This window comes from Limulus polyphemus, unplaced genomic scaffold, assembly GCF_000517525.1.
Source record: "Limulus polyphemus unplaced genomic scaffold, Limulus_polyphemus-2.1.2 Scaffold274, whole genome shotgun sequence".
Taxonomy (NCBI): domain Eukaryota; kingdom Metazoa; phylum Arthropoda; class Merostomata; order Xiphosura; family Limulidae; genus Limulus; species Limulus polyphemus.
In genome coordinates this window covers 493,428-517,668 of record NW_013665884.1, presented here as the reverse complement: position 1 = coordinate 517,668, position 24,241 = coordinate 493,428, and the positions used below count along the sequence as shown (strand labels likewise).

The 24,241-nt window shown below is 30.9% G+C and overlaps 1 protein-coding gene across 1 annotated transcript in view; it reads left to right on the top strand.

The window, feature by feature from the left end:
• LOC106456956 (U1 small nuclear ribonucleoprotein 70 kDa-like) overlaps window positions 1–19,308 on the top strand; it is a 39,973-nt gene extending 20,665 nt beyond the window's left edge. The window contains exons 7-11 of the mRNA XM_013916333.2: window positions 1,322–1,403; window positions 14,149–14,250; window positions 17,229–17,319; window positions 18,038–18,118; window positions 18,570–19,308. Coding sequence (XP_013771787.1) covers window positions 1,322–1,403; window positions 14,149–14,250; window positions 17,229–17,319; window positions 18,038–18,118; window positions 18,570–18,960 — 747 coding nt within the window. The 3' untranslated portion in view covers window positions 18,961–19,308. The remainder of the gene's footprint in view (window positions 1–1,321; window positions 1,404–14,148; window positions 14,251–17,228; window positions 17,320–18,037; window positions 18,119–18,569) is intronic.
• Window positions 19,309–24,241: the final 4,933 nt, after the last annotated feature.

Here is a 24,241-nt window from a genome sequence, read left to right as displayed (position 1 = left end):
CCAAATTTTTTTTAGATATCTGTAAAAAACAGTTAATTTAAATAAAATATCAAATAGCAACAATAATAAACAATATAACATGTTCAAAGATTATGATTCCAAAATGTTAGGTGTTTCCATTATTTTGTCCAACCCCTGTATATGTATGTATAAATAAATAAAAAATGGGTTCTTACTTTCTATTCTAGCTTGTCAATATCAGTAGTTTGAATTCCTAATTCGTAAGAAACTATAGACTTTGTATTTTTGACATCACAAACATCTAATTTGAACCAGTGCTGTATTCAACATACCATCTGACACACAAATATCAATGTTTAGCTGTTTTTTTAATATTTACTTTTAAATCAAGAAATTAAGCAACATATAATACTAAAATTTGAATTATAATCTACAATTTGATACCAAACTTATTGACATAAATTCATGAAATGGTAGTTCAATAAAATTTTGAATGTGAGTGAACAAATGAGATGACGTGGTCTTTCACCTGTGACCCGTCTCAAAAGGGTTAACAGTACCCTCTTAGTTCTTCCTTCATTATATTTAGTCTGAATAAATGAAAAAAAACTTTCTTCGGGCAATTCTTTGGGCTACCATTTCCCTACTTTTGATACATGATTAAGGCTGAGTTGTCCTTGACTCTTAACTTGTTGTAATTAGCACAGTGTACTTTATCACACACAGTTAGAATATGAAACTTGTTTGAAAGTCTGTGTAGTATCACCAAGAATAATAACTATGTACTTGTAGCATTAGGGTAGGTTTGGCAGCCCCTGGTTGATTTTTCCTTGTATTTGCTCATGGCCCATCCACTTGCCTATTATATAGTGACTTGTGTTTGTCTAATAGCTATGCAACATTTTCAAGCAAATTCTACTTTAACTGGTTTTTCACCAGTGTGTGAGCAAGGTTTTGATACAGTGGGCGCAGCATAGATGGTTCATTTTGTAGTTTTTTCTTAACCAACCAACCTATATATAGGTAATTCACCTGTAAGCAATGCTTAATGCATAGGTGATAACCATGAGAGAAGTTTACTAATCTCTTTATTGAGTTCTTATTAACAGTGTTTTTGTTTCTGCACTATATGCTATGAAGAAAACCTATTTTAGCTGTTTCAAACAAATACACAGGTAAAAGAAGTTTACAATTAAATGTATAAAATGGACAATCTATCATTTTCTTCACAGTTTCCAATGTATTAACCACAATGATTTCAATGAGTGAAATGTGTTTTAGGTGAAACAAAAAAAAGTGTTGTTGTTTCACAGTTGAAGTATTGCTTTACCCTATTTTTTCTTCTTCTCTACTTCACCAGATTGTTCTTGTGCATGATAACACCACAGGTAAACCACGTGGATATGCTTTCATTGAATATGAACATGAACGGGATATGCATTGTGAGTATACAGTGTAGAATTTGAATTTTAGTGTGTTTTCATATATATATATATGTGTGTGTGTGTGTGCATTGTTTGTTTTAATTTAAATGACTTGTAAGTTTAGAGTTGGGCTTACCTGTCGAAGACTCAACCAAAGCATTCATTAATTTTAAAAGTACTTTTCTTTACTGGGCACTTTAGTTTTTCCATTCAGAAAGTTTCATTCAGTAGTTTCACAAAATGTATTTGTTGAAGGGTTTGGAGTTGGCAAGACAAATGCTATCAGTATTGTACTCACACAAACTCACACAGGACATTGTCCATATAGATACAACTTTTTGTAATGCTTTTATATGTTCCACAATAACTCCGTATGTGTACATATACGTGTTTATGATTGTGTTGTTCAGTACATACAGGAAGTTTTTTGGGGTATTTTTTTTATGTATTCCTTAACCATAAAAATATCAGTATATTAAGCATTTTCAAGCTTCGGTAGAAAGAAAAAAATTTAAAGACTAAAGTGTCACTACCCCCTTTTAAACTTGTTTTGCACATCATAAGCTTATGCTGAGTGATAAGTAGTTGACAATAAATTAGGCTTAAAAGCACTACTGAGCTTTTATAAATATTTTACAGTAAAATAATTTGAAATAAATCTCATTTTAAATCTTAAAGATCTTAATTTTGGGGTATGCCCATGGTACTAATGTCATGCATTATTATTATCATCATCATTATTATTTAATTCTGATCTTACAACTCCAGATTATTAATTTTTATCTAACAAAAGTAATTAAAGGGGGTTTAATCTTTCAAATGTATGGTTAGGTCTGTGGGATACCCAAGGTGGAAAACCTTTTGAATTACACACTTTGGCAAAAATTTATGTATTTACCTCACCAATAATTCAACAAATTTGTATTTGAAATTTATTATACAAAAACATGAAAATTAGGTTGTTTAATTTTGGAATTTGAAATAAAACTTTCTGAGAAAGAGGGTGTAAGTTTTATGCCTGGGAGAAAGCATGTGCAGTAGGTTAAGCTAGTATAGTAACTCTGGTAAAATTAATTTTTTTAACATCTCATATTCTTGTCTAGTCATATGATGAAACTGGTCAGACGTTGAATCCAATTATTGAAATACTGAGCATAGAAATAGTGTGATAGTATCTAACTTGTAAGTGTTCCAGTTAGTTAACCAATAGTTGATTAGGAGGGGAAACTATTTCAAACTCTTCATTCTTATTGTGTTACTATAGTGACTAGTAAATTTTTGTGCAGATCTTTAAGCACAAGCTAGACAAGTGACTACTTATGGACTTATGCTATTCCAAACAAAAAAAAAAAATTTCCTTTGGTAGTTGTTTAGTCCCATAAAATAACAGGCATTTTAGCCTTAATGTTTTCAAAATGTCTTAATGCCACTTAGGTACATCCTGTTAGTGAACTGTTGTTTTGGATCTCTTGTCTTAAGGCTAGCACAACTGGATGCACTGTAGTTTTTCAAGTCATTTTTTACATACAGAGAAAATCTAGGCTTAAAGTATTGGAAATTATTACTTAATTTGCTTCCTAATCTAGTTTTTAAATTATTTCCTATTTGCAAAAAAATACAAGTTTCAAAATCAATTATTTTAAGGTGTCAAGGTTGTGTAAAGTTATGCTTATGTCACTGGTGAGTGAGAAGTTTATTGCAATTTAATTTCAAATAGAGGTTCACATTATTAATAGAGGTGTATCATTGGGTAAGCTTTCATGCTCTTTAATCACAAAGAAAGTATTGGTGATTCAAATTAGTTGATTTGTTCTATTTTTATGAGGTTAATAATACAAAGAAAAAAAGGTTATTAACCCAATTTGTAATTTGAATTAATAAAACAAGCCAAAAATTGTATAATAGGATTTAGATGTTGAAATATTTTCAGCTTATTTTATAGGAATTAAGGTTTTTGTTTTCAGTGACTCTAATCTCCTTATGTTTGAAAGAGAGTGCAACTTTTGTGGATTATTTTGTGATTAGTTATTTGTAAGAGAGAATTATTTATTTGCAACAAAGATAGAATTAATTTATGCCTAAGTGTACCTGTAAAATCTTGGAAATTTATTACAAAAGTGTTTATTGCTATAAAATCTTCCAAGAAACTTTTAACTGATTTAGTTTAAGTCCATAATGCATCAGTTTTTTAAGCACAATTTTTACTTGTCATACAAGTTTTCAGTGCCTTGGCTATTTAGATACAGAACTATGGTGGTATAACTAAATTCCTTTTTGGAATTTGGCTACCAACTGTATTTGATGGTCAATAGCTTTAGAACTTTGGTACAATAACTTTTTGCGAATGACTTGTGCAGTGAAAGCCATGCATATCATGGGATTATGGAAAGATAATGTATATAGTGTTTAATATGTTTAATACCCAAGAATATGTTTTTGACACTTGTTGCTCTGGCAGATATAGGAGGTTAGAAGTATCTGGTGTGTTTAATTTACCATATTTAAAATAATTTCTTGTATTATCAGGTTATTGGTTGAAGATTGAATATCCCAGTAACGTGCAGAAACTTTTGTGTACTCTTTTATCTTCCCATACTAAATATAAAATTCATAGATTTTATATGCTAGTTTCTCAGAGTAAGATTTCTTAAAGGAACATGGAATTTCACATTTAATAGGATAAATTAATGTTTAGAAAGAAAATTAAAAGAAACATATTACCTTATCAGGGTTTACATTTCACAAGTTTTTATTTATTTATTTGAGTATAAAATACATTTGCATAATATAGTATTGTATCTCCCTCCCAACTTTTATAATAATTGCAGGGTTCTCCTCAGCCCTTTTTAGTGACTGGTACTGGTGGCTTTTTATTTTGTCAGTAGGCTTTCTTGTGCACTGATATTCTTAAAATTATTCCAAATACTCCTCATATGACAGATAACTATACTTCCTATTGAGATATTTAAAATGTGTTGAGCAAGAGTTTTTTTCTTCTTGCATAATGAAAATAATCTACACCATTTACGTGAATCTGGCACAGTAACAGGGGAGATGCAAACACTCAGCATTGTGTGCACACTGGTTCATAGTCTTATATTGCTGTTTTTCAGGCAAGAACAGGCTTATTTAGTTTTGCATTCACTTCAAGCCTGAGATATTGCATATAAACCTAAATGATATTATCATGTGGGTTTCTCTTGAGAAATAATCATGACAGCCCACATTGTCCAGACTAAGTCTTTGTATGCTTTGCCTGTAAGAACTTTTAATAATAATAATAAATTGATAGTAATAACTCCTGACAGTGTAGCAGAGATCAGATTGCAGCTCATATGTAGATCAGTCCTAACTGAGCAATGCCTTTTCCACACATTGCTAACAACACACTGATTATGCTCATGAACTTGAAGTAAAGCACAGAAACGTAGTCTTAAGAAAATTGACAAAGTGTGTGTGTAATGTATATGATCCACTGATAAATATTGGCAAAGTTTAAATCTAACTTCCAGTTGAGCCTCTCTACTCAAGTATGAAAGAAATATTTTATTTTTTTCCACTCGCATCATGTAAATGGTACTTGCATTCTGTTTGTCAACATCAAATCAAAGCTTTTGACACACTTTTGGTGGCAATTTTTACCACTTGACACTTTCTTCCTTTCCACAAGTTTGGGTGTACTTCCAACATTGTATGTATTATAGTGCTTTGCAATGAAAACAGAGCTGTGTCCCATATTTCCAGCCATCATGCTTCCCACATAGTGGTCACATGATAATCGTGTCAGTGTCACTTAGTTGATTTGGGGGTCTTTTATATATTTGTCTGGGGAGAACCCTGAATTGATGAAACTAGTTGTTATTTATGTGTAATTGATACAAAATAGTGTGTTAAGTAATTGGTGAACATACAAAGAAGTAAAATCAGCTGAAGTATGCACTGTATTTAATTATAATGAAATTTAAAGTTAGGTTGGTTCTGGTTTATTGTGATAACTAATAAAAGCTTTAAATCTGTATTGCATTCTTCATGTATTACAATAACACATCATTTACTAGCAGTTCATGATGCTTTTGCTTCTTTGTGGACATATCTGTGGTTTAGCTAGAATTTACTTTGGTGGAGATTGTGTTTGAGCACTTGAATTGATAATATATTTATTGTCATGGATATAAAACAAAAACAACAACGTATGATTGTTTAATCAGTGAATATTAAACACAAATTTACACAATGTGCAAAAAATGTGTATAGTTGCTTGGTACACTTCTGAAGAGTGCAAATAAGGATAATTGTATAAGAAAAAAACCCTTGACGTCATGGAAAAAAAATTGTTGTATGACATGGAGCCTTCATCTGGACGTGGAACCTGAGGATCATTTTTGAAGCATAGCAAGTTGGTGGTGGTAATAAGAAACTGAAAATGTTCAGCTTTTCCCATTTCTTTCTTAGTCAAGTTGTTAGAAAAAAAAAATGGTTATTCTTAAAACATTTTCATCTGTATTTAGCTGTTTGATAATTTTTGTTGATTACTGCATACTCTTTTATTTTAGAGCTTTCTTTTCCAAATAAATTAGAATTGTCTAATTAACACAACAAATAAAAACGTAGAAGTCGCTCTTTTCAATAACCAGCTGGCAAATTGAGTAGCATTGAGATTAGATTAATAATGAATACTTCTTGTGTCTTACCACAGCTGCCCTTGCTGATGGACCCAAGTTTTATCACTCTTAAGGATACTTTGGTTTGTATGAGGGTTGGTAAGGTGTCCGGTAAGATTCTTAATTGTTTGGGTCGCAGGTTAAGCTTAAAAGTAAAACACGGTGGGAGGATCACAGCTCTGCTGTGACTGTGTTGCTCAGTTATCATGTAATTCCATGATAACTGCAGTCACATGCAAGAGTAATATATAATTCTGAACAAAGTGTAAACCTTGAATGTCATTAATTTGACAATTAGCTAAACTGTACAACAGTTTTTAAACTTCGACTGCAATTTTTTAAAACTTTTTTTTTTGGTCTAATATAAATCAGTGGTAACAGCTTATTATTGGAACAAAATTTGAAATTCTGTGATAACAGTATAATATGATCACTAAATTTAAGATAAGCAGTTAGGCAAAAATTAGTTTATGGAAAAAGTGAAATTACAACTGCTGCATTTGTTGCTGCTGAAATAATACCTTTCTTGTGTATTACAACTGAAATCGTATTAAAGAAAATGGGAAAGAAATCTAGTCTCCACTGTTTGATAGAGAAAAATACAGTTTTTATCAGTTAGGTTCCTAATTGATTTATATACTAGCTTTTTTATATTTAGAAGAAAAATGAGCTTTATGAATAACATATTTTATAAAGATAATATAAATGCAGTTGGAGAACACCTATCTACTAAAAATATGAATGAATGCAGGTTTGAATAGGGAACAATGGCAAATGGCAAAATAGTGAGCAACTGTTGATGTATTAAAGGTATTTTGTGACATTATTATAGGAATGTACATCTGTTGGTAATAACTATTGTAATACAAATGGCAAGTATGAAATTTAATTACAAAAATGCTCAATATTAAAAGGGGGCAAATAAAGATTGAAAAGGTAAGCAGGTAACATGCATGTTGAGCATAATGGAGAAAATGCAACTTGAAACAAACAAAAAAAAAAAAAGAAGAAGAAAAAGCCAATGGGGAAAAGTAAGCAATTTTTTATGGAAACTGTGTTTAGGAAGCTCCATTGTATTTTTAAGATGATGAAAGAAATTCAGGTAATTTGAAAATGGAAGTAACGAAGTATAACTGGAAATACACCATTTGCAGTTTAAGGTTAACTTCACTTGAAGCTCAAAAATCATTCTTCAGTGAGCATAGCACCTACTCGGGTGTTGGCAGTAAGGAAATTGAAAGACACAATGCTCTACGTACATTTTTAATGCCCAATTTCTCCTGCAAAGTATATCTACCTGTGCAAGCCACAAAAAGGTATGCTTGGTATGTTTTCTTGTTTTTAGGTTTTTTTCTAAGCTTTGATATGTTTTGAGTTGAAAGTAGGTTCAGATACGGTTTTTAAATTTGTGATTGGGAAAATTGTGTACAAGTAACTCGTAGCATGTTTTATAGTAGATGATTATAAATCAAAACATGAACACCTGTCAGTCTAATCCTTGGACAAGGATGACTTACACTTGTTTCTGAGTGATCAAAACTGACCAGTAGTGTTAATATATTTCAAGTTTCATGATATGGACCTTTTTCCATATGAACTTTTAAATGTACTAGTTAGGCTTGATTACTGAAATTTAGTTAATATTGGGTTATCAAATAACTGATCTTATTGAAATTATGAGTATTGTGTTCACTTTATATGTAATAATGTATCACACTGTGATAATATTACAAAATTTTGATAAAACTAAGTAAATTTACTCGACTGCTGTGTTGAATAGTTCAGTTGTCTTGCAGGAGAAAATTTACCGAGAATAACTGTTAGACCTCTTGAAAAAGTATGGGAAAGTGTTTTTGAATAGTCTTGATGTGATTAATGGTGCAAAATTGTTTGACATTTTGCTAGTCTTTTGGATGGTTAAACATTTGTTTTAATTTTATACGTTGTATTGTGGCAAGATGTAGCATACATACTTGTTATGAATTTGCTTGTTCACCATTTAAAAAGAAAGGGTATTGCAAAGTAAGATACAATGTGAAATTGTAGAAAAGTTACATCAAAATACTTAATTTTAGGAGTACACAGGTTAATTGTTCATTTTTTGCCATTCCTAAAATTTCATATTAATATCAACATCGAACTGTCAGTCTTTGTATGTGCTGAACAATCAGTCTGAGAAGAACTTGAGAGCAAAAATGTTTCTTCTTGTGAGGGAATTTCACAAAAAAGGGGACTTCCTCAGCCAACTGATTTGAAGGAAATATTTTTAAGATAGGAGCATAAATTGAAAAAAAATGCTTAGAGAAGAATGTTAGAGTATATATTTGTCGTTGTTCTATTTATAAAAAAAAAAAAAATTTCCATGTTGTTATATACATACATACATGATTTCATTGTACCATGATGAATAAATTGAATCGAAATGAAGTGACAATTTGACATTTCTTATAGAAATGACAACTGTCGAAAAGCATTCACTTCAGTAGCTAGTTTTTTTTTTTTTTTTTGTCTCAAACAGTAAAAGACGAGAAAGGTGGTACCCAGCATAAAATCTCCACAGCTGCTTAGTAAACCTGGGTGCACCATTGTCAGTTGTAAATGGCCCACAACATAATCGTATTGTATATACACTTTAATCCAAGGATTTGGATTGACTGCACATTTTATATTTATTCATCACTATTTTTAAGATAATTTCTGTGGAATTGTTTCAATGGTCATCTGCTAGTATCTTCATAAAATATTAGTATTAGAGGCTTAGCCTAACAGGTAGAAATGGCAAAATCTGGAACCAACTACAAACTGTACTTTGAGTTCATATGCACTTTCATATTTTGGTTAAACAAACTATTTTTTTTGTTCATGCATTTGAACTAAATTAAGGTTATTTTTATAAATTTCAGCACTAGACAAATGTACACTAACCTGAAATTAAGACAGTGTATTGCATAATTAGTCACTTAACTATTGCAGAAAGAAAACCAGTTTTAAGAGATTTTTTCAGTTTCTATTCTAATGTTTTTTCTTTTCCTGTTTGATTATTTATGCTTATAATTTCAATTGACAACACAGCTAATGCTAGATTGAATAAGTCTTTCCTTAATTTTTGTTTCCCAAATAAAATTGTGTGTGTATACGTGCATGTGTATACAGTGTCAATGTGATTAAAGATAGTTCAGTTTAGTAAATTGCAAAATTATCTACCATATTATTTTTTGTTAATTTCAATTATGTGTAGCATGTGTTTTTTATTTTAATAATTTGCAGAACAGATTGGAGGATTTAAACCATTTCTTAATTATTAATACAGCTTCACAAAAAAACTTTAAAACCTAATGTTTATGTATGTACCTCTTTTGAGGATTCACACCTTTACACACAAGTAGTTTTATGTTTGACAATAAGTGAAAAGAACACACTGTAGCACAGAAATACGTAAGTACAGAGTAACAATAAGAAAAGAATGTTGCAGGTTGTTCTTTTCAGTTACTATTGTATAAACATGAAATGGTACTTTTATGCTGTAAACCCCATAAAAACATTTATTAAAAAAAAGGCATGTTCTACATCAGGTTTTAAGTAAATTATAATATTTGGTAAGAGTTGTATTGGTTATCATTTTGAGATGTGTAGCCTGGTTTATCGTTAACAAAAGTGCTTAAGAGAAATTAAATGTTTTTTGTTTTTAATAAGTCTGTTTTTAAAATGGCTTAAGTAATATTACAACTTTAAAATTACCATACCTATATTTTAGGAATTTGGCTTACTTGATCACATATACACGAGCAGAAACAGCTTTGCAACAAATGAGATTTTAGTGAGGGGGTTCTTACAAATGCACTTGTAATTTTTTGAGGTGTGACAAATCTTGTATTGAAACAAGTGTTTTGACTGGAGTATCACACTGCCTGGGAATCTGTTTTGAGCTAATGCAAAATATAGCTTCTAGAACCTGAGATATTAAGTAAAGCATTATCACACACTTGTCAGTTTTAAAATGTTTTACCTTTAGTAAGAGTGCTTAATTATAAATATTAATAAATGGTGCTTAGCCTTCAAAAATGACTAATCTACAAATTTTTAAAACCTGCCTGAAATATGTAAGAAGTAACATCCAGAACCTCACCCAGGAACAGTAGTATAACTTTTATTTTTTGAATTAAATTAAGTACATCTTGATTTTATTTTTTCCACTGCAACTGAGTAAGTTCTTAAGACACTTGTCATAGTTATTCATTTTATTAGTTTTTGTTTGTAAATAACTATCTGTTGTATATAAATAGTTTAAATAAAAACCATGTTAATGCTAAAAGTTCTAAAAAATATAAAGCCAGAGAAAGTACCTATTGTGAAATTGATTTTTAGCTAAACATTGGAGAGTTTCTTTGTACTTCAAGAATAATTATTGATAACTATGAGGAACCTGCACTTGAGCTAACTTAAATCTGATTTCTATGAAATTAACTGACTCGTATTGATTCATATAGTTTGTCACCCATGTTTTTCATTGATGGCCCATTCCCAGAATAATTATAGCTACGATATCCACAGGTATAGTTCATTATGAAAACTAACAAAGCAATAAATTATTTTATGCTAATTTATATTGGAACTTTAAAAAAAAACAAACTACATTCAGAATCTTTCCTTTGGTACACTCCTGCTAGATGATTACATAAACGTGCTGAACAGTTCACCAGCAACAAAGCATACGGGTTGATAAGTAATTTATGTATGCTTTGAAAGATTGATCACATATCCACCAGTGGAATTTAAACAAGGTTTTCATACTGCTAATGTGCCAAAAATTATGAACTATTACAGAACAATCTTGGATTTTTTGTGATAATGTAGGAGAAAATAACATGTTGTAAAACTATTTCCAATATATGGTGCCTTGAGATCCAGTTGGTGAGCTAGAACTTTATAGAGCACATAGTTTAACAGAACTTGTGTGTAGACAAAGTAGTGGTGTTTTACTTGTATTCATATAGCTGGTGTAGACTGATTAGAAAAACGATTCACCTGATTTGGTTCAACAGCATTGGATGTCTTCTGTGAACACGTGTGATTTATAGAGTAGTAGTTAAAAAAACAAACATCCTTCATGTTCCTTTTGCCATTTTTATTATGGAGTTCATAGAACATTGTTATTGAACTTTTGGTATACTGAGCAGTGGTAACTTGTTAATATAATCAGTTTGTGTATTATGTACAAAAGCAAAGAGCTAAATAAAGATATATTGTAGAAGCAATGTGTGTCCTTTTATCTTGTGATAAATGAGAAATCTTGTGTCAAAGAGTTCTTATGTATACATGGTTTCAAAATGTGAGAGCATATGTTGACAATTACTTGAACAAAATATTGCTGTTTCTGGCAGTTTGGTCAACAGCTGTGGATCTACCTGTTGGTGTTATAAAGTAAATTGACCATGGAATGCAATTCTATATGCAACTAATGTTCCACTACCTTATCAACCTTATTTTGTCATTTCTTTAATCTATAAAAACTTGTGCAGAGAATCGGCTGAAGCTTCCAGTAATATACAGGTGAATGTTAAAATTTGGGTTTTTTTCGTAGGTAATAAATATCCTCCAAACATTAAAGTGTTGTATATGAAGTAGATAAAAAACTTGTATCCATTACAAAAGCATATTTAGTTAAGCTTGTGTAATACACACACACATACATATATAAAAAGACCAAAACTTACCAAACTTACCACAAGCCTGAAATCACAATTCAACCTATCAATACGAAGATATCTACTATCCCACTCAGCCTCTTCTGTCTTCTTATTACTTACCATAATTCAACCTATTGCCTTACTTTAAAGCTTTTATCAAACGTTTAAGAACACTATGTATATATATTTAATTAATGATAGTGTAATATACTATTAAATCTGAAAATTATATAAAAACTATGATACCAAATCTATTAAGGAATTTTAATCCAACAGAATATAAACCCTTCCAGTTTTATAGCAGCTATTCAACACTAATACTCTAGCCTACTCAATATATATATATAGCTAAATTTACTATGATCATTTACCGTTATTTAACAGTGGTTTAATACTATTTTATACATGGTAAGTTTGGTAAGTTTTGGTCTTTTGGTAAGTTCGGTAAGTTTTGGGCTTGTGGTAAGTTTGGTAAGTTCATTATTTTAAGAAACTATAGTGTTCAGTGTTTCAAAGACATGCTAAGAATGTAAAGTAGGTAAGGTTAACTTATGTGTTGTCTTGCTGCTAAAATAAGTTAACTTATTAAATAGGGCTTGTTTTAGTAGTTAATCAACTCATGCTTTACCAATTTTTTTGTTTTTTCTATAAGTTTTGTAAAGTTTCCTTACTCTTGTGGTACATCATCTTGATAGCAAGCTGACACTTTGGTTAAAGTAAAGCTTGCTTGTAATTTCCCACTGATAATGCTCATGGATTTGTTGTTGCTAGGAATTTTATTCATGGGAACTCCCAATATGAATGTATTTGGGTTTACTAACGATACGATAAATATCATATTTCTACTTCTTTGTTATTAGTAACAGAAATCTCGGGTATAAAATGACTAATTAGTTTTATCACTTATGTATAATTAACCATGTTACATGTGTTGCCCAAATTTTTACTATCTATTTCTTTGCTATGGGGAAGCATTTTAATGTGTAATTTCTTTTTCTTGGATAGTTAACTAGAATAAGGATTTTAAGTTCAACATTGCATTAATTGCATATACTGAACTTAGAATATGTAATGATGAAGTATTCAAGGAATAATTTAGTAACTTTGGCATCTATGGTAGATAGAGAAACAGTTTTGCTATAAAGCCTTTTGTTATAAACATGAAATTGTTCATACAGTTGGGGAAAATAGTGTGAAAAGGGAAAAAAATAATGTAGTTCATTTAATAGTGAGTTTTAAACTAGAAATGTTATGAGTTTGTGTTTGAAAATTTGGAAAATCATTCTTATAATGAGTACCTGTATCACCTTAAATTTTGAGGGAAATATTGTTACACTGTAAAAAAATGTCATGTAACTGATTTGGAAGTTTGGAGATAAAGTAAAATTGAATCTATATTGGCTTTGAGAGGCATGTTAACTTTTAGAAACATGTTTATTTATGCAAGGGTGGATTTGATGTTACTTGGAAAAATATACTTTGATTTAAAGCATTCTCTGTACAATATACAAGTGCTAGTAAAAATTGTGCATAACTGTGAAAAATGTTAAACTTTGAAATGGCTTTCTTGATAAGATGTTAATTGAAATAAATATTCTATATTTGAATAAAAATATTTCTGTCAGAGCTTCGTGATAAATCATAGAAATATTGCTACATGTTAAGTTTAAATAGACATTCCTGAAATACTTTATTGTGTCCTCATAGCTAATGTGTATTTTCATGCAGGGTTAATCTGTCTTTTTAGCAGATATAATAGTAAGACAGTATTGTTAGGTAAGCATGTCTTAATGGTTGGATTTGGTAACATAAAGTCAAGAACAGTGCTTTCAGACTCGCATGACTATTCTTGTTGTTGGTAACTTTTTAGGTCTTGTACAAGTGTCATTTGTTAAGTAATTTTTACTAATACTTTCATGGTGAACATGTCCTTGAATTGGGGGTTAAATTTATGAAAACCAGTTTTGACTCTTAGAAGTTCAGTATTTAGTCTTAATTTTTAAATATGAAAGGTAAGTTTATTTTTTTTAAATCCCAAATTTGTCTCAAGCCTACAAGAGGTAACCAGAAAGGTAGTAAATTTATTTTTGTAAAATGAAATCTGAAAGCAGTGTTCATTTCCCAAATCAAAATTAATTATATTGTTCTTATATTATCAGAACTTCAAAATTGTAAGTGGAATTTTGAATTGTTTCAAGGTAAAAAAAAAAAGTAATCAGTTATTGAAAAGAGAATTTGTACTGAGCTAGTAAAAGACCAATTCCTGAAAATCTGATCAAAGAAAAATGTAAGTTTAATATGAGTAGCACTGTCTTGTTTTGTAAGTACAGGTTTTTATAAAGGAAAGAAGGTGAGTATGAAGCTTCTATTTTTAACAACAGTATAGTATATTGAATTTTGAATGTTTCTGTTCAGCTGCATATAAACATGCTGATGGGAAGAAGATTGATGGACGAAGAGTTCTAGTTGATGTCGAAAGAGGTCGCACAGTAAAGGGGTGGCTTCCTCGAAGGCTAGGTAAGGCTATTTAGAATTTTTTAAGCTATAATAATTTATTAATTATATATGGAAATATGATTTCCTTATTTTGCACTAAATACCGTTTGACAAAATGCCACAAAATGTATATAACCTTAACATTTGGAATAGCTCAATGTTTAGATTGTGAGTTAATGTTTAAACTGAAGTGTGTGTGTGTGTGTGTGTATTTCTAGGAGGTGTAATTATTATAAATTAAAATGTAAGTGCTTACTGGCTTTGATTTTTGGTATAAAAGTGAAATACAGTTATGGTAAATATAGCCTTTTTGGGTGTAATTATTAATGTTAACACACATTGTGAATCTTGATGTTATGAGATATTGTGGTTAATTGACAATTGAGCAAAATGTAACATGAGCTGATTAGTAGTCCACATATGCTTTATCAGCTGTAGGTATTAAAGATGAAACAGAAGTTGTGGTCTTGATAAAATTGATCTGATTGTGTTAAGATTACCCATTCAAAAGTACTGAATTCTGATTGTTAAAAAATTCTACAAAACTGAATCCAGTATGTGTGTGTGTGTGTGTGTGTGAAAGGTGAAAATGTTGGTTTTTGGATGAACACATCAGCTATTTAGATTTTTTATTTCAATTTGAAGGTGGTGTTTCTAATACTTGGCAACTATGTTTCTGTTGATAAGGTAAATTCCTGTAATTTAAAATATTTTATTTGGGGATTTACGTATTGTTTTATTTGATTTGATATTTGACTATAATTAAGAAATTCAAGACCAATGTGTTGGGGAGACAGGTGATGCTGAGATATATTTTAACATTTTTCTTTTTCTGCAATAAGAGACACGTTCTAACAATGTTTCCAGGATAACAACAAACAAATTAAACGATAATAAATATTAACAAGCTTTAAATACATTTAAAGAAAATTAGCACATTATATTTGTACATACTATATAAACATCAGTCATGTATATATGTAAATCATGCTAACCTATGTCGTGTGAATATAATCAGCAGAACTGATGTTCAAAACCCTTAAGGTATTCTTTATAAAGCTTGGATAAGGATCCATGTGGGAATAATGTATATGTCACATTCCTTTATTTAACTATTTCCCAGGGAATTATTCTGATTTATTGATATCTATATGTTGCATCTTTATTTCAGGTGCAAGGGATAAAAAAAAATCTTTGATTATCTGTACCTTTCAACTGGGGCCAATTTTTTCACACATGAAGAAAAAAGTTTAGCATGTGTACAAGATTAATCTTTCCTTTCATCTCGTTGAAAATCTACTTGTATGTCAGCTATTGGTTTTTCTAACTTTATTTTTAAATTGCTACATAGTGGGTTCACTTATTGTTTATGGAAGATAATGCATTATCTCTGCTTTACGTCCCATATGGATGTTACATTTATTACGAGTTTATAATTTTTAATTTGATCCCTGAAAGTGCAGTAGAGTGTACAGTTAATATGGATATTACTATTTCACAATAACTCTTGATAGATTATAATGTTTGGAAATGAAGGAATGCAGATATACATTAAAATTCACCTTGTTAACATTTTATTTGTTTCATACCTGTGTGTGTGTGTGGAGGGGGTCGGGGGTCAAAATGAAAACAATTACTCGTTACATTTGGTGTATTCATTTTACTTCATTAACTTTTTACTTTATCATTTCATTTTTAAACTTAAGGTAAGAACATATTATTATTGTATAATAGCACGATCACTGGTGCCTATATATGTTTTATGCAGAGTTGGGCAAGTAATGGAATTTGCTAATTAATTATTCCTACAAGATGGCTAAAAAAATTCTGGGCAGAGCACAGATAAATAGCCCATAGTGTACTGTTGTAGTTAACAACAAATATAATTACAATATTATTACTTGGATAGTTGGAATAACTAAAAGAAAAAAAGTAATAACTGGAAACCTTAATTTTGAACAGTTAATTTTCTTGTGTCTTAAGACTAATAGACTAAACTGAATAAACTTGAATCAATTGCTAGATAGAATAATCAAAACCATTAATAATTGGAAACACTAGATGAATATGTTTGTTGATTTAATTGATTATTTTATATGACATTAATCATTGTAATTGATGCTTGTAGATAATAGTTATTGCACAGTTCTAGTATTGTGTTTGGCTTGAATTTCTTAGTCAAAGTAAATTAGGGACCTGTATGACAGCTCATTTAACTGATAAGTCTAGTATTGTCATAGAACATGCATTCAAGGTTAAATGTACATCTGTGCTTACTGCATAGTTTTGTTTTCTATACAGGAAATGATGCAGAATTTTGCAGATACAGTCTTTTCAATATTTTAAATAATACAAGAGATGGACTAGGGCTATTACATAAAAGATGTTACCCAGATAAGTTTGGTCATTGGAAAATTACTTAATTGTAGTACTAAACTTTACAAAAAAAAACAACAACTTTAATGTGCTTCTCTTAGCAACTGTTGAAGATACACAAGAAAAACATTACTATATTGTTGTTACTTAAGATTTCTTAAATCTGTCCACTTATCAACAAAGGATACATTTTCCTAAATATTTTAATAACTTTTTTTTACCAACTGTATCCACAGAATATTATAATTTAATTTATACTATAAAAGTAATGATATCTGATAACAAACTTCTGTAGTTAATTCAGTGAAATATGCTGTACAAGTCTAAAGTTTACAGTTGTAAACTTAGTCATGTGATCTGTGTACTATTTTTTTAAATACAAAGTTATTTATACCTTGATCTTCCTGACAGTGAAACTAGATTTGTGTAGCAAAATCTAGCTATTCATAATTGATGTGTATTAATACTTGATATAAGTGTTTAATTTAGATATTTGTTGTTGAAATCAGTGTGTTAATAGTAAATGCTTGTTTTGCTGTTATTAATGCAGTTATTTAATGTCTTATAAATATTAATTCATTTATGTGTTGAATATTTCTGAAGCATATGATTTTATTCAATAGGAGGAGGACTAGGGGGTACTAGACGTGGTGGGCCAGATGTCAATGTTAAACACTCGGGAAGGGATGATGGACGAATGGATGAAAAGTATCTGTAAGTCTTAAAATTATTAAACACATTGATTCTATATCATTTAATAGCTATACTTAAAAAAAAGAAAGAAAGAAAAAAAGATTCATTTGAACTTAATATTGTAAGTAATTCTTTTAATGGACTTCTGCTTAAAGATTCTTTCTTCCTGGGATGATGTTTTTGTTTTATAAGCCCTTCTACAAGTGTTAAAGAAATTGTTTGCATGATCATTGATAGTTGTAGAGATCTAAATTTTATGAATCAAATTGGTGGTATGTATGTATTTTTTTCTTTTTTTATGGGAATTTGTTTTTCTTTCAGATTTGAAAGAAGTCGTTTAACTTGCAGATTTTTCTGATCTTGTAGTTAAGATTGGGTATGAATGATGATGATAATATAATGTTTTAATGTGTGGTGAGGAAGTGACTTCATTCTCATGACCAAATGCTGTGTTTTGACTGATTGAGAAAAAAACTGTTCAAACATGCACTTTTTTTTTTTAATAAGCATAACATTTATAGAAGGTCTATTTATAATTTAACATGACGGGATGATTTCCAAATGGATCAAACTTGTTTTACCTGCAGTATGCTGCAAAGGATTAAAAATGTTTACTGTCCTTTTCAGAAGATGTAGACTTGACCTGGCTATTGTCTTAGATAGCTTAAATTTGAGTAATTGGTGATATTTGCTATTTACCATTAAGTACACTTATTATTCTGAAATCTTACAATACTAGTAGTGACCGTGGTGACCGAGAAAGGGAGAGGGAGCGAAGAAGAAGTAGAAGTCGTAGTCGAGAAAGAAGGAAGCGTAGCAGGTATGGCTTTAACTTGTTTTGTTAAATTTAACTTTTACAGTTTTTAGATTTTAACTTCATGTGAAACTTGACATAACTTCATTAATGTTTAAACTTAGGTAATGTGTTTTTTTTGTTGTTGTTGTTTCCAGACCTTTTCACTTAAGAGTAATATATTTTTTAGATACATAATATGTGTACTTGTTTTTATGCTTAAGTTTTTATTTTTCAGTAGAGATATTTTGCTGAAGGTGTAGTGTAGTGACCTGTAAATACAAAGGTGGCAGATAATGTCTTAATATACATCAAGAAATTGGGAACTTTTCTACTGGTTTTAGGGAAATTATTCCTTAACCACTAAATATCTTGCATAAGTGAGAAATACATCTGTTAGGCAATTACTTAACATTTTCATACAGAAGAAGGTAAAACAAGAAAAAAAATACAAATTTTCTATGTCTTTTTGTTACAGAAGCAGAGACCGCTATAAAGACCGTAGGAGGGATAGAGAAAGACCAGCAGAGACTCCTTTAGAAGGAAATAATGAAGTGGTATCTGAAAATGACAAAAGAAAAAGAAGTCGAAGTCGTGAGAGGGATCGCAAGCGTAGACGCAGCCGTAGCCGTGAACGCAAGAAGAGAGAGAAGGAGAGGGAGGGTCGACGTGACAAGGATGGAAGAGTAAAAGTAGAACCTGTTTTGAAACCAGAAATTAGTCAGGATGGGTACTCATCAAGTAGTATGGGTTATGATGGTGGTGACTTTAACTATAATGCTGATTCAGCTTATGATGTTAAGTATAATAATAACAACAACAATAATAATGACAACAATAATGAAGAATTTGCTGAGGAAGGTTTTTAGGAAGAAAAGGAATTTTCCAACACATTCATGTTTCTGTCGAGTGCATCAGGATTAGCTTGAGGAGAACCCCCATCAAGTTTACTTAAGAGTATCACCTTTTCTTAAAGTTCAGGCTAGTTAACACGAGAATCTTTTACATTTAGCTTTATGAAAAAAAAAATCATTGCTTCTTTGTATTAATGATAGCTGATATTACTACAGCGCTCTTTTAAATTAGGCTCAAATGGTCAGGAATGTGTTTTAAATGGTAATGTTTTTGAATTCTTATTGACATGACTGTAGATTCCACAAGAATCTGCCCGAGGTGTTTTTAAAAGTACAATAAACTACTCTTACGTGAAGTGTTTACATTTTTGTTTTACTTGTAGTGTTAATAGTGACAAACTTCAACACCATTGATTTTTGCTAACCATTACATATAGAAACAACTTATTTTATCTAATGCCCAGCCTTGAAGTTTAGGGGGCAATATTACTTCCCAGATGGGTAATATCACAATATAAAGCATTAGGTTAGAAACTGTATCATAAACAATTTTTATTCAAAGACAAATTATTTTAAAGACTGTAGAATTAAAATGAATAAAAGAAGAAACATTAAACTGAGTTTCATTGATACTGCTAACTTTCCTTTCTGCTGTCAGACCTATTAGCTGTTGTTACTATAAGAGGGTTGTTCATGGTATAGCAGCCCATTTTTCTACACGGACATACGGTATGGAAAAATGTTTCTTCTTAAGGGTGATCACAAATTGGGAGTTGTGAGCTGATAGCTCAACTGGTAAGTGTTGATCACTGCATTGTTTTGATAATGCAATATACCAGACTAACGTCTTGGTAATACAGAAATGCAGAGTTTGACTCCTTGATTTATAGGTGCAAATTTCAAACCTAGTAGGGTAACTTGTGCCAGTGTGCTTGTAAAGTGCAAGTACTTTTTATGCACAAGTTAATTCCTTTGTCACAATGCAGTAACTGAATGTAATGTGAGACACAAAAATAGCTGTTTTTGATCTACTTTATTTAAGATGCTTGTTTGACAGTTGTATTTAAAGAAGTTTTGTTGGTGTTATTGATATTCTTCCTACAGTAAGTCTTTCTAATCTTTCTGTTAATAATTCCAAATCATATTAAGACTAGAGATGAACTGAGCAGGAAACTTGTTTCACTAGTTATTTGTATAAACATTTCTTCTCTTTCATATTTCTTTTGTTATGGTAACTATTATGCAGTTTGTATATTTATCCTTTAATAGTTTTTATTTTACAGGTTATATTATGCTTCATTTTGATTTAAAAAAAAAAATTATTAGTTAAAGGATATGGTTCTGTTATCAAGACTTACTTTATTGAATTCTGTATGACATAGGACAGTTGTATTCCAAAATGACCCTAAAAGTCCACATTCAGATAAAAAGAAAGTTGTCTTGGAGAATTTGTAAGCCTAAAATTTAGTTTTTGTCAACACATTTTGTTTTTTTTAATCAAGAAAGGAAACACGAAGCAAATGTCAGCTCTACAGTTGCTAAAGAAATATTTTCTTGCATATTTTATCTGAACAAACTGCAGGTTTCTTTCTCTGATAGTTTTGGTAATTTAATTGAACAGTAATTCTCTTCAAAATGTACTAAGATATTACAATTTATTGTTATCAGTTTCTTTTCCATAAAAAAAAATTGTTGTAGAAAATTACTATGAAAGTTAATAATTACAGACACAACACTTGTTCTGCAGTGACACTTGTCTATACAATGACAAAATTAACTTTTCTATCATTAGCAGATACAGTTTTTTCTGCAATATTTCATATCTTCATCTTATTTATTCCTTTTATTGTAAGAAGATGTTTCCTTCCTAGTTTTGTGTCAATCTGTACATTTCATCACAGTAAATACAATCATTATTAAGAATTATATTTCTCTAGGTAAGCTTTTTTGTACTTTGTAACTCCAGCTTACCCATTGTAATGTATTACAAGATTATTTTTTGTCTCATGTGTAAACAGCTGTGTGCTTTGTCTTCAAATAATATACTTATCTTGATAGTAAGTGTTGGTGTTTTTAGGAGGTGCTGAATTGTTTTTTTTTATACCACAAGGCGTGTTGCAACTTCCTTGAAAACATTACAATAATTGAAATCTACTGGTAGTGTACAACATTCACTTTCACTATTTGGGGGTACAGTGTATCCTTTTTTTACCCTTAGGGTACTAGTAAGATATTGGAAAGTACTGAAAAAAAGTTGATACAACTACACTTACTATAAAAAAATTTAGGCCCCTAGTGTTGTTCATACTAGATGTTCACCAAGGCACTCTGAATAGGTTATGGTATTTTAGACAATTTCAGCCTCTTTCCTTTTAGGGTTTTTGCAACACTAACCACAAATCAAATGGCAGTTTAATGGTTTATAGTAATTGTTAATGAACATTTTTAGAATTAATTGTAAATTGCCTCTTAAATTATGATATGAAACCTCATTTCCTGCACTGGATGGCTAACTTATTTTGCTATGCTTAGCTGACTATGATCGTGAAAATGCTGGCAGACATTGTGATACATTACTTAGATGATCATGTTACCTGTGGTGCAACATTGAAAAAAATATTGAAGATTCTTTTGAAATAGTAGTTCATTGGGTACAAATCTTGAGTGCATGTAGTATTTGGAAAAAGTGTTAGTCATAGTTATTGACTGGAAGTTACCACTGTGTTGCTCTTCAAGGGAGGTGATAAAAATTGTCCCACTAATTATAGGCCTGTTAGTGTTACATCAGTGGTAGGAAAAGTTTTTGAAAGTCTGAAAGAGGCTTTGCAAAGTCATTTAACAAAGATTCTAGGATTTGGTTGGTTTCACTAGGATAACACCTTGCCTTACTAATTTTTTGACATTCTTTGAAGAGGTTACTGTCTATGTAGTGGCTCAGCAGTAAGTCTGAAGGCTTATAATGTTTAAAATCAAGTTTTGATACTTGTGTTGAGCACAGCACAGATAGCCCTTTATGTAGCTTTGTGTTTAACTACAAACAAGCCTTAGTGTGGGAGATTGGTTGACTTACTGGATAGAAAACTGGCTGAATGGAAGAAAATAGAGGGTTGTTATAAATGAAGTTCAGTCAAAGTGGATTACTGTCATAAATATGGTACCTCAGGGCTCAGTGTTAGGACATTTGCTCTTTTTGATTTGCATCAACGAAGTAGATGAAGAAATGGTAAATAAATTATTTAAATTTGCTAAGGATATTAACTTTGTGGGTGTTGCTGATTGTGAGAAGGATTCTGCTGCTTTCCAGCAAACTTGGTGAATTAGATGAGTAAATAGCAGATGACTTATAATTGTAACAAGCATAAGGTAATGCATGTGGGATATAATAATTTGTAATATAAGTATAATTTTGTTGGAAATAACCTCAACAGTGTTATGGAAGGAAAGGATTTTGGTGTTCTAGTTTATCAGTATGCTAAACCATCCAAGCTGTTGCTAGTGGCACGGAAAATGGGATTTTAGGTCTAAAGAGGTTATAATTTCATTGTATAGGTCACTGATTATGCCACATTTGGATTATCATTCAATCTTGGGCTCCTTATCTTAGGAAGTACAGAGAATTGTTGGAAAGGGTTCACAGAAGGGCTACTGGGATGATACCTAGGATATAAAGGTTTTCACACAAGAATAGATTAAGATCTTTGACATTTTCTTTTGAGAAAATGTTTTGAGGGGGGTATGGTTGAAGTGTTTAATACTGTTAAGGGAATTTATAACGATGATGTACCTTTTTTTTTTTTCTTGTGTAATGGTGAGAATGGTAGGACTAGGGACATTCATAAATTTTGGCAGCGTAGGAGTAATCTTCAGCTAAGACAGCTAGATTTTCCCAACAGGGTGGTTGGCCTTTAGAATGGATTGCCTTCATATGTGGTGGATGTATTAAATTTAAGGGAACGCTTGATAAATAGTTGAATGATAAAGGCTGTCTCTGAGTGTTTTTATTTTAAAGTTTATTAGATGGGAAGTTGTAGTTGGTTTTTTGTTGTCCTTAATATTCATTTGTATATATAATATTTTTCTCCAGCACGTACAATGTTTTCACAAAGCGTTATGTTATTTTTCATAATTGAATCATTTGCATTGAAATCGGGTCACATTTTGTTGTGCTTAAAATGTTGACAACCACTGGCTATAAATTTTTCTAGACCAATCGTGACGTAAGTCTTATCGATCGTTCTAGAAACCATGAGAAACTCACTGGTAGTACATAATGGTTAATGGGCTGCATGATGTGCCATTTCTGGATAGTACTTGTTGTTGTGTGTGCACTTAAACATTATTATTTTTTTCTTCTAAATATTTAGTCATTGCTATGGCAACAAGAGGTTGTTTAAACGACCCAAACATATTCTGTTATATTTTTGGTAAATTTGTTGTAAAGAAACAAAGGCGAAATATTACATTATTCGTCAAAAGAGTTTATTACACGTATTTTGGAATTAAACTTTTGGGACCAAGATAAATCTTGGGCTCTGCACAAAGTTTGCACCGTTTTGTGTCGAAGAGTTCAGACAATGGACTAAAAGTAGGAAAAAGTATTTGCCTTTTGGAATTCCAGTGGTCTGGCATGAGCCTAGAAATCGTGGAGATGACTGCCATTTTTGCACATGTAATGTGCAAGGCTACAACACTCGAAATACAAAGGAAATTTCTTATCTGCTATAAGACCTGTAGCTCATGGACCTGATGTACCTATACCTACTCCACCGGAGACTCTTAATACAGTTTTATCTGATGTCAGTAGAAATGATGATAGGGATTGTTTTCAACCTGAAACGTCTGGTGAATCAACTTTTCTCACAAGGTGAACTTAATGATTTGATGAGAGATTTGGGCTTTCCAAAAGGATTATTCGGAGATTTTGGGGTTCAGACTTTGGGCTAAAAACTTGCGTTCTCCAGGGTACAGAAATCACGAGAAAGAGTTTATACCATACTTTTTGCAAGAAAGTTCACTTGTTTATTTCAACAATATTGCAGAATTAAGACCAGTGCTAGGAGCTGCAGTCTATGAACCAATGGAGTGGCGATTGTTCATTGATTCCTCCAAAATAAGTCTAAAAGGCGTTCTCCTTCACAGTGGTAGCATATGTTCCTATTGCTCATTCAGTTCACTTGAAGGAAACGTACGAAAATCTCGAACTTCTTAATACGATCAAATACAAAGAACATAGTTGGCTACTTTGTGGAGACTTAGTCCTTTGTATGTTGTTGGGTCAGCAATCCGGTTATACAAA